The sequence below is a fragment of the Dipodomys merriami genome, unplaced genomic scaffold, assembly GCF_024711535.1.
Source record: "Dipodomys merriami isolate MVZ:Mamm:240054 unplaced genomic scaffold, mDipMer1.0.p SCAF_1, whole genome shotgun sequence".
Taxonomy (NCBI): domain Eukaryota; kingdom Metazoa; phylum Chordata; class Mammalia; order Rodentia; family Heteromyidae; genus Dipodomys; species Dipodomys merriami.
The window spans coordinates 133,293,837-133,307,015 of record NW_027202270.1 but is presented as its reverse complement, the minus strand read 5'-3'; the positions used below and the strand labels follow the sequence as shown (position 1 = coordinate 133,307,015).

Genomic DNA, 13,179 nt, shown 5'->3' with positions numbered 1-13,179 from the left:
TTGCAGAACTTTTGAGCTTTGGGATAGAACAAACCAGAAATGTGCTGGCTTGATATAGAGTAGCCAATGGCATGGGGCCGGCCACACCGAAACCCGCATCGCCCAGCCAACGCTTCGGTGAAATTAGTTCATTGAGGGGCGAGCCTTGGTGTGAAGAGCAGCGGTCAGCTCTGGTTCGTTTGACGAGGTTGAATTTGGCGGTAGGAGGACACACCTGTCGGCCCGGTGCCGTGTTTTTATTGGCCAGCCCTTTATTCTAGCCTTGTGTCGTCACTGAAGGGGCGTGTTCTCAGAGAGAACCCAAGCTCCGCGGACGACGCCACCGTGGGCGTGTCTGACTCTGCGGGGACAGTGGGAGGAGCCTACGGGAAGGTGTGTCCGGGGGCTGGTTGGGGGCGCGGGGGCGTGGCCGAGGCGGGGATGACGTCACCAGGCGGCTGGCTCGCTCTAGTAGGTGAGCGGTGCTGCCGTGCGCTGCGGCTCAGTCGCGGGTGAGCTGCGGGGAGTTACCTCCGTCATGGCGCTCCCGGTGCTGTCAGTCGTGTCCGTGCGGAGCAGCCTCTTGCGTACCCTCCGGACTCAAGTGCATTCGGTCAGGAAGAAGTCCGTCCACTCCGTGGCTGTGATCGGCGCCTCCTTCTCTCATGGACAGGTGAGAGGTGGGACCCGGACTGCAGGGCCGGATTCCTCCAACCCAGAACCCGGAGATCGCGGCGCTGGGGGTGCGAGGATGGGGATCAGCGGCCGAGGGAAGAGCTGAGCCAGCGGGTTCCTGCGGCTGGGCACCGGGAGGGGAGGAGGGGAAGGGATGGAGGGCACGCTTTATGGTGGGGAGGGGAGGTCAGCGCCAGCGAGGGCGGGGGTCCCGCGGCCTCCCGGAAAGCGGGAGCCCGGGGCTCCGAGTTCGGGATGATGCAGGCGAAATCCGCCCGCGTCCCGGCCAGAAAGGGCCGAAAGGAGGGTAGCGCGTGAGTGGGATCAAGGCTCGGACTCTCCTTTCGGAGAGAGAATCAGCCGGGAAAGAAACTGGCGCTGCTCCGGGTCCAGCGGTGGGAGGACGCGAGGGGCTTTGTTCTCTCCTCCGGGAAAGAAATCTGCAGTCGAGGAGGGGCTCACTCGCCCCGGGGGACCGGGTGCCCAGCCACACACGCCCACTACCAGATGCTAACCTACCTCCGTCCTCCTCCTGTGGGGACTCCGTGCCCCGCCCCCAGCCCCCCAGAGGGGTCTCCGAGGGCTAATGTGATTTCAGTCATGGGGGTGGTTTCTCATCTGTCTGTGGAAGAATTTGGTGAAAGGATCAGACCTTTAGTGCTCCATAGATGGTATGGGGCAATGGATGCTCTGATGGGTTTGCAGAGCAATCTGTTAGGAACCAAGGGCAGTATTGCAGGGTTTTGTGTTTTTGTGAAAGTGGTTCCCCCTACACACATACCAGCACCGTCTTCTTTACATCTAACCGTGCTATTTGTGTGATTCACAGAAAAAAAAAGGAGTGGAATATGGCCCAGCTGCCATTCGAGAAGCTGGCTTGCTGAAAAGACTCTCCAGTCTGGGTAAGTGGCTAGATTTTTAGGTGCCACTGCGGTATTGGTGACAGAGCAGTTTGGAGTCTGAAGGGACTGTTGGGAACAGCCTGTTCACACCTCAGGGTCTCAAGAAGTCTTTTGGGAAAAGTTTTGTTTCAAAGAAGAGGGTATTGGGAAGGCAAGGAGATGAGGGAAGGCAGGCTCTGGAACAAGCTGCCACTGAATGCAAGGTGGAGCAGAAAATGTGCCACTGGCACATAGGATCTCTGACACATGTGATCTCTCCCCCTAAAATTCTAGCTTTTCTCAGTTTCAAGATGGTTCTGCGTTTCAATTCACCACTTTCCTCCATTCAAATAATTTCCTTTCTAAGGTGAATAGCTTTGTATTCTTTTCTTTTTTTGAGGTTAGGTGATTACATAAATTTCACGTTTCACAGCATTGTAGGATAGTGATACTTAAAGTCACAAATACATTTTAACCTTCAAAAGGCAAATTGTCATCATGGTCTATAAAGTTCGTGAATTCTATGAGCTTTGACAATGCAACTATTTTGTTCTACTTCAGGTAGCTTTGTATTCTTGGAAGCAAGACTTAGTTCCTTGTTTCATAAAGGAGGTGACTTGTTAAAAATACAGGCTTGGGCTGGGAATGTGACTTAGTGGTAGAGTGCTTGCCTAGCATGTATGAAGCCCTGGGTTCAATTCCTCAGTACCACATAAATGGAAAAAAGCTGGAAGTGGCACTGTGACTCAAGTGGTAGAGCGTGAGCCTTGAGCAAAAGAAACTCAGGGACAGTGTCCAAGCCCTGAGTTCAAACTGCAGGACTGGCAAAAAAAATAATACAGGCTTGCCTGGTGCTGGTGGTTCACACCTGTAATGCTAGCTACTCAAGAGATCTGAAGATCTGAAGATCTGGTTTTGAAGCCATCCCATAGGAAAAGTCTGTGAAACTCTTCAATTAACCACAAAAAGCTGGAAGTGGAGCTGTAGCTCATGTACTACAAGAACTAGCTTGTAGTAACAAGAGTTCAGGGACAGAGCCCAGGTCCAGAGTTCAAGCCCTAGGACTGGCACCAAAAATTTAAAAGACCAAAAAAAACTCCTAGGTTCCTCCATGAGGAGAGTTTGGCTTATTGGATCTGAGGTGGAAACCTGGTAGGTGCATTAGTCTGTAATTAGGATAGTAAATTTGACCAAAGGCGAGTGATATTTCTAGAGTAATGAAAAAGTCTTTTGTACCACAGTGCCAAATTTCATTATCTTTATTTTAGGGAGGTTTCTTTATACCTAACCCAAATGTTTCTAGCTGCCATTTAATCCAATCTTGCTTAGGACTATTTATGGATTTTTTTTTCTGGTGCTGTAAATGCAAAATGTGTGGCAGATGAGTGATCTGGAGATAGAAATAGAATTTGGGTGAAACAAAAATCCCTCCCTACTCTGCTCTAAAATCTGTGCAGTTTATGATAGCATTTAAGGGTCAATCATCTTGCAAAAGCAGGAATAATTAAGTAATAACTGTAGTTGAGGTGGCCTTCCCATCTCTACCTGCATGTGGATATTTTAACAATTACTGAAAGCTCTTCAGTAGTTGAATTTCCTTTCTTAAGAGGATTTCTTCCTGAGTAATGTAACTTCTCCAAGCTCACCATCAAAAATGAAACGTAAACTGGGCGCCAATGGCTCACGCCTATAATCCTAGCTACTCAGGCGGCTGAGATCCGAGGATCTCGAGGTTCAAAGCCAGCTCAGCAGGAAAGTCTGTGAGACTCTTACCTCCAATAAACCACTAGGAAGCCAGAAGTGGCGCTGTGGCGCAAGTGGTAGGGTGCTCGCCTTGAGCTGAAGAGCACAAGGACAGCTCTCAAGCTTAGAGTTCAAGCCCCACGACTGACAAAAAGAAAAAAAAAAAAAAGAGGGGCTGGGAATGTGGCTCAGTGGTAGAGTGCTTGCCTAGCATGCATGAAGCCCTGGGTTCACTTCCTCAGCACCACATAAGCAGAAAAAGCCAGAAATGGCACTGTGGCTCAAGTGATACAGTGCTGGCCTTGAGCAAAAAGAAGCTTAGGGACAGTGCCTAGGCCTAGTTCAAGCCCCAGGACTGGAAAAAAAAAAAAAAAAAAGAAACTTAAACTGTTGAGATTTAGTAAATTAAGGGTTTTTTTTTTGTTTGTTTGTTTTGTGGTAACAGAGACCAAACTCAGGCCTTATAACATTAGAGGCAAGGGCTCTATACTTGAGCTACACCCTAAACCCTAGTCTAATGGTTTTCTTTTATTTATTTATTTATTTTTAATATTTTTTGGGTCCGGTCGTGGGGCTTGAACTCTGGGCCTGGGCGCTGTCCCTCAGCTCTTCAGCTCAAGGCTAGCGCTCTACCACTTGAGCCACAGTGCCACTTCCGGCTTTTTTCTTTTTTGCTAATGTGGTGCTGAGGAATTGAACCCAGGGTCTCATGCATGCAAGGCAAGCGCTCTACCACTGAGCCACCTTCCCAGCCCTAATGGTTTTCTTTCAATGTGTCAGGAGGTACATAATTTGTTGGTTTGCTGTGCAGGGGGTGGAGCCCAGGGTCTTGCATGTGCTAGGCAAGCCTCTACTACTAAACTATGTTGCCAGGTCCAGGAATTACCTGAAGGTTTTTACTCCTGTTTATTAATAAACTTAAAATAGCTTGTACTTAAAATAGCTTGTACACAATCTACCTTTTTAAAAATAATCATTTTCCAATCACTGGTAATCACTAAGTTTAAATACTGTATAAATCTCTGCAGCTCATCTAACTATCTGGGCCAGACATTGCTCAAACTGCTGTATTGTCTCCAGATTCTGCCTTAAGAGACTCTGGACAAAAAGCAAGTTCAGCCTCTTAGAGCCCTTTATAGCTCTCAGCTGAGGGAGAAGGAGGGACAAATAACAGCTTCTCTCGAGCTTTATAGACCTGCTTTCCTGTCATAGCTCTTAGTACTTTTCCACTCCAACCTGGGAGACGATCTTCTTGAAATACTATTCCCTGTCCTCCTTCCTCTTTAAACTCCCAACCTCAAGTGATGGCAAAGTTTCAGTCTTTCTTCCATTTTTTTCAAGTATCTTTAGTTATATAATTATGTCCTTACCCTGAATCTGATTGGTAGCCCAGTATCACCAGCTGTCTGAAATAGAATCTCATTGCATATTAATAAGATTGTGGCACTCAGCAGATTTTCAGCACATGGTTTTGGCTAATCTCCTGGAATACTTTGAGAAAAGTACCAAGCAAAGTTTCAGCTGCCCTATTCCAAACAGTACCAAAATAACTTAGTTCCTCTGAGCGCTTTCACTTTAGGTTGAATTTCTAGGGAAGGCCTTGAAAAGGTAACTTTAACAAGTCCCTTTGTTGCTTGCCTTTTGCTCTGATGTCACAGCCAGCCTGTGTTCCCATGTCATTATTAAACTTCCTGTTTATACTCCTAGTGAACATATTTGATTTGGTGTCTGAATCTGTTTTTCTGTTTCTCTATTAATATAAAGTATGACTCACAGCTGTCTTGAAGTACTTCCAGGCTCATTTTTCTTAGGAGCCATTTTTAAGTGTATCCATTCACTGTTCTGTATATATAAATTTGTATTCGTATATTTGGTTTTGAGCACTGCTAAGTTTTAGGCACTAGAATTAAACAAAACAAAAAAAATGAAACTCATTCTAAAGGGGGGAATTGGAAATGGATATAAAGCATACAGTAATGCTTAGCTTATAAACAAAAGCAAGGTATGGAGATAGCAAGGTTTGGGGAAGGAATAAGCACTGGAGATATAAAAAGGTGTTGTGTGAGCAGACCACTGAGAAGTAGGGAAAGAACCTAAAGCATATTTGGTGAAAGAGTATTTCAGGCAGAGAGAACAGTAAGTACAAAGACCCTGAGGCAGAATGCAAATGGAAATGTTCAGAGAGCTCTACTCAAGGTTGCTATGCGTGAAGGGGTGGGCCTTCTAAACTCTTAGTTTTCGTCTCTTTTTTTTTTCCTTTTCCCCTCCCTTCCCTTCCCTTCCCCTCACCCCTCTTCTCTTTCTCCTGAAATTTGGGTTCTGGAGATTGAACCCAGGGCCTCAAGCATCCTAGGCAAGTACTCTATCACTTGAGTTATGCCCGGTCCTCTCCATTTTTAAAAAAGAAGGCTGAAATCTTGTGTTTTTATGGACAAAACTGAATTGTTTCAGAACAGTGTATAATGATGGCAGTGAAAATGGTAGAACAGAACCTCTAAAAATTCTTTCACAAAAGGAATAGAACGTGGGTAAACATTGCCAGAATCAGTCTTTTTACAACTCTGGAAATAAAAGCTTGCAGCAATCTGGGGATAATTTATTCAAGAAAAAAGTCTGAAAGCCACATATAGTGCATGCCTGCAATCCTACCACTGAGGAGGCCGAGGAAGGAGGCTTCCCAGTGCTAAGCCAGCTGTGCTACATAGCTGAGATCCTATTCCAAAAAAAAAAGAAAAACGGAGCTGGGAAGGTAGCTCAGTGGTAGAGTGCTTGCCTTGCATGCATAAGGCCCTGGGTTCAATTCCTCAGCACCACATAAACAGATAAAGCTGGAAGTGGCACTGTGGCTCAAGTGGTAGAGTGCTAGCCTTGATCAGAAGAGCTGAGGGACAGGCCCAAAGTTCAGGCCCCATGACTGACCAAAAAAAAAAAAAAAAAAAAAAGAAAAGAAAAACAAAGACAATAGAGCTTCAACCGGAATATCAAGCATTGTGACATTTTAATTTTTTTTTTCCCTATGCCACTGCTCAGTGGTACCCTTGAAAACCAAGAGCCACCAATTACAGTGAAAATGGGTATGTGGCTTAGTGGTAGAGTGCTTGCCTAGCATGCATAAAGCCCTGGGTTCAATTCCTCAGTACTACATACATAGAAAAAGCTGGAAGTGGTACTGTGGCTCAAGTGGTAGATAGCTAGCCTTGAGCAAAAGAAGCTCAGGGACAGTGCCCAGATCCTGAGTTCAAGCTCCAGGACCAGCACACGCACACGCACACGCGCGCGCGCACACACACACACACACACACACACACACACACACACGAAAAGTAGACATTACCATCTGATCCAGTAATTATATTTATTTCTGTGTATATACTCAAGAGAATTGAAGTACCACATGCTTATAGCAGCGTTTTTGTTTTACAATGCCAAAAGTGTTTACTGGTGAATGGATTATAAAAATATGGGATAGGGCTGGGAAGATGGCTCAGTGCTTGCCTTGCACACATGAGGCCCTGGGTTCGATTCCTCAGCACCACATAAGCAGAAAAAGCCGGAAGTGGTGCTGTGGCTCAAGTGGTAGAGTGCTAGCCTTGAGCTGAATAGCTGAGGGACAGCGCCCAGGCCCAGAGTTCAGGCCCCACTGCTGACAAAAAAATAAATAAAATATATATGATATATACATGCAATGAAATATTATTCAGTCTAAAAAGGAAAAGAAATTCTGACATGTGCTGTATTATGGTAAGTGAAGCAAAAAGTACTACACGATTCACTTATGTAAGATTTCTAGGTTAACACTGAGAAACAGTAGAATGGTGGTTGAAACTTAATGAGGAAGGAAAATGGGTAATTATCTAATGGGTATAGTATTTTGGTTTTGCAAATGAATTCTGGCTATAGATGGTGGTGATGGTTACTGTGAATATACCGAATGCTACAGAACTTTACATTTAATGAGCAAGATACTAAAATGTATGGGTTGACGACATGGCTCAAGTGGTAGGAGCAACTTGCCTAGCAAGCGGGAGCTCTGCTTTTAAACTTCATTAAGGCATAACTATATGTGTGATGTATATTAGAACAAGAAAGGTCAGTTGAAGTTCTAGTTTCTTAGGCACATGAGTGCTATGTTTAAATTTTTTTCAATTTGTTTAGTATATTGTTTTGATCTGTGAAAAGCTGAGAATAAAAAAAAAGGGGGGGCAGGTACCGATGGCTGTAATCCTAGCTACTCAGGAGGCTGAGATCTGAGGATCGAGGTTCAAAGCCAGCCTGGGCAGGAAAGTCCATGAGACTCTTATCTCCAATAAACCACCAGAAAACCGGAAGTGGCGCTATAGCTCAAGTGGTAGAGTGCTAGCCTTGAGCTGAAGAGCTGAGGGACAGTGCTCAGGCCCAGCGTTCAAGCCCTATGACCGACAAAAAAAAAAAAAAAAAAAAAAGCAATAGAGCAAGGGAAGGAAGGAGAGATAATGGGAGAATTAATTTTTCCTTGTATTCCTCAGAGAATGAGTCCAATCCTAGCATTAGAGAAGATAATGTATAGGAGCCTAAAATGACAGTGGCATAAAAATAATTTATTTCCATCTCCAAAACAATCTGGAGAAAGTACTCTAGACTGGCTTGGCAGCTCTGCCCTTCTGACCTAGATTCTTGTGCTATCATAAGGCCTGTATTCAACGATCACAGATGGTTGTAGCCTCACTTCTGGCAGCAGTATAGATGGGTTAAGAAGGGCACAGGTAGTTTTTCTCTTTTCAAGAAATTGCTGGAGGTCACTTCCGCTTATCCTGTTGGCCAGAGCTGGTCACATGGCCACACCCAGTTTCAAGAAATGCTGGTGAGTTCATTCTAAGAATCATGTTCCCAGCTACCAGGCTCCTCTTTGTGGAGGGGAATGAGACTGGATACAAGCCATATCATCTCCCTGTACTCTAGATCCTTCTTTCTGCCTTCTTAGCATGCTGGCTCCAGTAGTTATCCCATCTTTTCCCCCGTAACTCAATTTTCTTTAACCTGTCCCTTCAATAATTAAGTATGCAGTTTACCCGCTTGCTACTCCCTTGGCCTTCTCAGCCTCTAGCTATTATTTTGTTTTCCAACAGAGCCACCTTCTTGGCTTCCTTACTGTCCTTTACACTTGAATTTGCTATCTTGTGGATTAGTGGACCATCGTTGGAATAAACTGGTTTTGCACAGTAGATACCGGGTAAGAGTGCTTGCCTTGTATGCATGAGGCCCTGGGTTTGATTCCTCAGTGATACATAAGCAGAAAAAACAGAAGTGGCACTGTGGCTCAAGCGGCCGAGCCACTAGCCTTGGGATGAAGAGCTGAGGGACAGCGCCCAGGCTCAGAATTCAGACCCCATGACCGACCAAAAAAAAAAAAGAAAGTCTTAAAACTTAACTCCCAAACCACTATCATACCTAATATAAGTTAATACCAAATATGCAGTGTTGGGTGATCTTCCAATAAAGGTGGTGGAGAAAGTAAAAAGCTTTTTTTTTTTTTTTTTTTTTTTAATTTTTTTTATTGTAGAGATACTATACAGAGGGTTACAGTTACATGAGTGAGGTAATGAGTACACTTCCACTTCCTCTTGAACATTGTTACCCCCTCCATTGTTTTCCCCCTACCATCCCCTCCCTCCCTCCCTTCCCCAAGGTTCTTTTTTTTTTTTTTTTTTTTGATCGTGATTAAGTGATTACTTAATTTCCGGAAATTCACAGTATTGTGGAATAATGATGCTCATTTTTTTTTTTTTTTCCTCATTTTGTTTTCTTTTATTTGCAAAGCAGTTTGTGAATACAATATATCTTGAGCAGTGTCACCCTTTTCAATATTCTCACCCACCCCTCCTCTACAGACCCTCACACTTGTTAACTTTGTAGGTTACTCATCAGATCTAGTTATGTTTTGTTTGAGTCACTAATGTAATCCTAGCATTAACATGACAATATTTTCAAGTATGAACACATTAACAAGAAGTAAAGACAATATTGACATCCTTTGGTGTGCATTTTATTTTCTTGTGTTTTCTTTCTTTGCTATCAGTAGGAGATACTCATTGACATACATTTACTGTGATTCTCAGTTGGCAGTCATCTAGCAGGTGTGCATAATTGAATTAATCTCATGTGTTCAACAACTGCTAGGCTTGTTATATTGCTGATTATAAACTGACAGAATTTGAGATTGAACACTGTTCCTTTTCCACAGTCTCTTGAAGAACATTATTGCAAAGAATTGTATTGGTATAGATAAAATTGCTTATGTTAAAATCTAGGAAGAAATACACCAAAAGTTAACAGTAGATTTTCCCTGGATGGTCAGACATCACATGTTGATTTCTCTTTCTAAGGTATGTTTCTGATTTTTTTTTTTGGTAAGAAACATGTATTATGTGAATTATTGTAAAAAGGCAAATTAAACTTAAAATAGAAGTTGTATTTAACTTAAAGTCAATAGTATTTCAGAGTTTATTTCATCTTTTCTTTTTTTTTTTTTTTTTAATTTTTTTATTGTAAAGATTCTATACAGAGGGTTACAGTTACATGAGTGGGGTAATGAGTACACTTCCTCTTGAACATTGTTACCCCCTCCATTGTTTTCTCCCTACCCATCCCCTCCCTCCCTCCCTTCCCCAAGGTTCTTTTTTTTTTTTTTTTTTTTGATTGTGATTAAGTGATTACTTAATTTCCGGAAATTCACAGTATTGTGGAATAATGATGCTCATTTAAAGTCACACGTTCATTCTAACTTTCCTGGAGCAAATTGTCTATCACAGTCTGTAATATATAACGGTGCTCATATGTTATATACCATATATGTGATCAGCAGCATGGGGATATTTAGTAGTGGTTCAACCAGATGAGTGGGAGTTCTTTGTTTCTTAAGTCCTGTTAGTTTTGTCATATCACCTAACATTTTGGATTTATCATCCGCTTATCAGGGAGACCATGTACTGTTTGTCTCTTCGTTCTTGGCTTACCTCGCTCAACATGATTCCTTCTAGCTCCATCCATTTCCCTGCAAATGCCATTATTTTGTCATTTCTAATGGCTGCATAATATTCCATTGTGTATAGATACCACAATTTTTGGATCCATTCATCTGTGGTGGGGCATCTAGGTTGTTTCCATATCCTAGCTATTGCGAACAGTGCTGCAATAAACATGGAGGTGCACGTGTCCTTGTATATTGGTTCCTGTTGTTCAGGGTAGATGCCTAGAAGTGGTGTGACTGGGTCGTAAGGGAGGTCAATCTTTAGCTTTCTAAGGACCCTCCAGACTGCTTTCCAAAGTGGTTGTATGAGTGTACATTCCCACCAGCAGTGTAATAGCGTTCCTCGTTCTCCACATCCCCTCCAGCATTTGTCGTTGAAAAGCTTTTTTATTGAATGATCATTAAACCAGAATGTGATCAACAGGAATCTGCTAAGAGACTACAGAGACAGAATGCTTCCCTTTTTATTTAGCCAAGAGGGTCCTGTTCCATATATGCAAGATAGTCCCCAGGATGGAGAACCCAACAGGACCTTTCATCAAAGTGCATCTCTCATGGAAAGAGGAGTGTTAAAAGTCAGCTTTACCAGGAGGGGAAACAAATTCTTCATATCTTATTTGCAAATTGGAGTGGGGCACTCATTCTCTGTATTCAAGATATTTGTATAAGAATTTAGGTTATCCTTGACCATGTAATTGTAACCCCTCTGTACAGTATTTTCACAATTAAAAAAAGGAAAAAAATTAATCAAAGATATAAAAAAAGGCATCTAGGTTATTTGCAGAATTTTTGTTTGAATTCTGAAAGTCATTCCTAGGTGTCTTCTGCATTTCTTCCTCTTTTCTTTTTGGTTCAAACTCAATACCTGATACTTTCGCTCATTGGCTAGCGCTCCACCAACTGAGCCACACCTTCAACCCCTCCTTTTCTATTCTTTTTGTTCCTCTCTCCCCCCTTCTCTTCTCTTCTCCTTCCCTTTCTTTTTCTGCAGTTCTGTTTCATAGGTGGTATTGTATCATTGCATAAGAAATGATATTACCTGCCACTGAATATTGCCTAGAATTGAAACATTAACTTATCACTTTCAGCATGATAGTCACTAATACCTCAATGCCAACATGTCTAAAACTGTCACTTTTACTTTGTGATAAGGTCTCTTTTGCCTAGGCTGGCTTGGGCTCAAGTGATCCTCATCCTTTAGCCTCTGGGACAGTTGAGTGTCATGGTACTGGCACCGTTCTTGTGTCAGATGGTATCAGAGCCAGAAAGCTGGAGTCAGTCATTTAGCTTGCATCTGGAACTATTGAGTCTATTCTCCCTGTCTTCCTTATTTCCCAGTGGAGTTCCTTTCCTACCCAACCCATTTGCTCCCTGAACAGGAATGTAGCTCTGAGGTAATATGCTTGCCTACTATATGTAAGACCTTAGGTTTGATCTCTGAGCACTGCTCTAAAAAAAAAACAAACAAAAAAAAAACTAGGGGCTAGGCATCGGTGACTCGCACCTGTAATCCTAGCTACTCAGGAGGCTGAGATCTGAGGATCAAGGTTCAAAGTGAGACTCTTATCTCCAATAAACTACCAGAAAACCAGAAGTGGCATTGTGGCTCAAGTGGTAGAGCACTTGCCTTGAGCTGAAGAGCTGAGGGACAGCACCCAGGCCCAGAGTTCAAGCCCCACAACCGACAGAAAAAAAAAATTGGGGGCTGGGAATGTGGCTTAGTGGTAGAATGCTTGTCTTTCATGCATTAAGCCCTGAGTTCAATTCCTCAGTACCACATAAAACAGAAAAAGCCAGAAGTGGCATTGTGACTCAAGTGGTAGAGTGCTAGCTTTGAGCACAGAGAGGCTCAGGGACGGTGCCCAGGCCCTGAGTTCAAGCCCCAGAACTGGCAAAAAAAAAAAAAAAAAAAAAGTAGGTCTATAATGTAGATTTATCACTTCCTTACTTGAAAACCATTGATCTCTACTGCATTTAGGATCTAGACCTTGCCCCTAAACATGCTTCATTTCTCCACTCTTTTCATGCACTCTAGTCAGGAATAGTGTGTAGGACTAAAGATACTATGTGACCTTTCTGTAAGTACTTTCTTCCCTTTTATTACTGGCCTGTGCCTTCAAGACTCAGCTATTGCCTCTCTGAGAAGTGCTCCTGTCTTTTTCCTTTTCCTCTGGCTTTTGTTCCCAACACATCTTGTGCACAGCTATTAGAACAAACAGATGGATCCAATGGACTGGCTCCTTCCCTGCCTGTACTCACTAGGCAGGGAAGGCTGCAACCATACCTGGTCTTTGGATCCTCAGGACTTAATTGAGTACTAGGCATGTTAGGAACATAGTACCCTTCTTCCTTGTTGAAGGAAGTCAAAAGGCAGAGCATCTCGGCTTTCTCATGTAACTCCATTTCCATCATGACTCATGGGATTCTCTCAGATCACTCTCAAAATGATCTGATCTGCTACTCAGAAGCCACTGTTTTCCTAGATTTTGTGTGTAAGTGCATGCTTGCTGGTCCTGGGGCTTAAACTTAAGGCTTGGGTGCTGTCCCTAAGCTTTTTTTTTTGGGGGGGGGGCTGAGATTCTTTGCTCAAGGCTAGAGTCACAGTTCCACCTTCAGTTTTTTGGTGTTTAACTGGAAATGAGTCTCACCAACTTTCCTGCTCAGGATGATTTTGAATGCTTCTCAGAATTTCAGCCTCCTGTGTATTCCCTAGTACGTATCAAGCCACAGTGCCTGGCTTGTTTTCTGATTTTTAAGAATACATGACTCAAAAGATAACTGTCACCTCTCTAAATTGATCTCTTGCATTCATCCAAGCTCTATCTGTCTATATCTATCTATCTATCTATCTATCTATCTATCTATCTATCTATCTATCTATCTATCTATCTATCT

At 43.1% G+C, this 13,179-nt stretch overlaps 1 protein-coding gene across 1 annotated transcript in view; it reads left to right on the top strand.

The window, feature by feature from the left end:
- Positions 1 to 465: 465 nt before the first annotated feature.
- Positions 466 to 13,179, top strand: part of LOC138833170 (arginase-2, mitochondrial-like) — a 32,752-nt gene continuing 20,038 nt past the window's right edge. The window contains exons 1-2 of the mRNA XM_070031532.1: positions 466 to 652; positions 1,484 to 1,556. Coding sequence (XP_069887633.1) covers positions 518 to 652; positions 1,484 to 1,556 — 208 coding nt within the window. The 5' untranslated portion in view covers positions 466 to 517. The remainder of the gene's footprint in view (positions 653 to 1,483; positions 1,557 to 13,179) is intronic.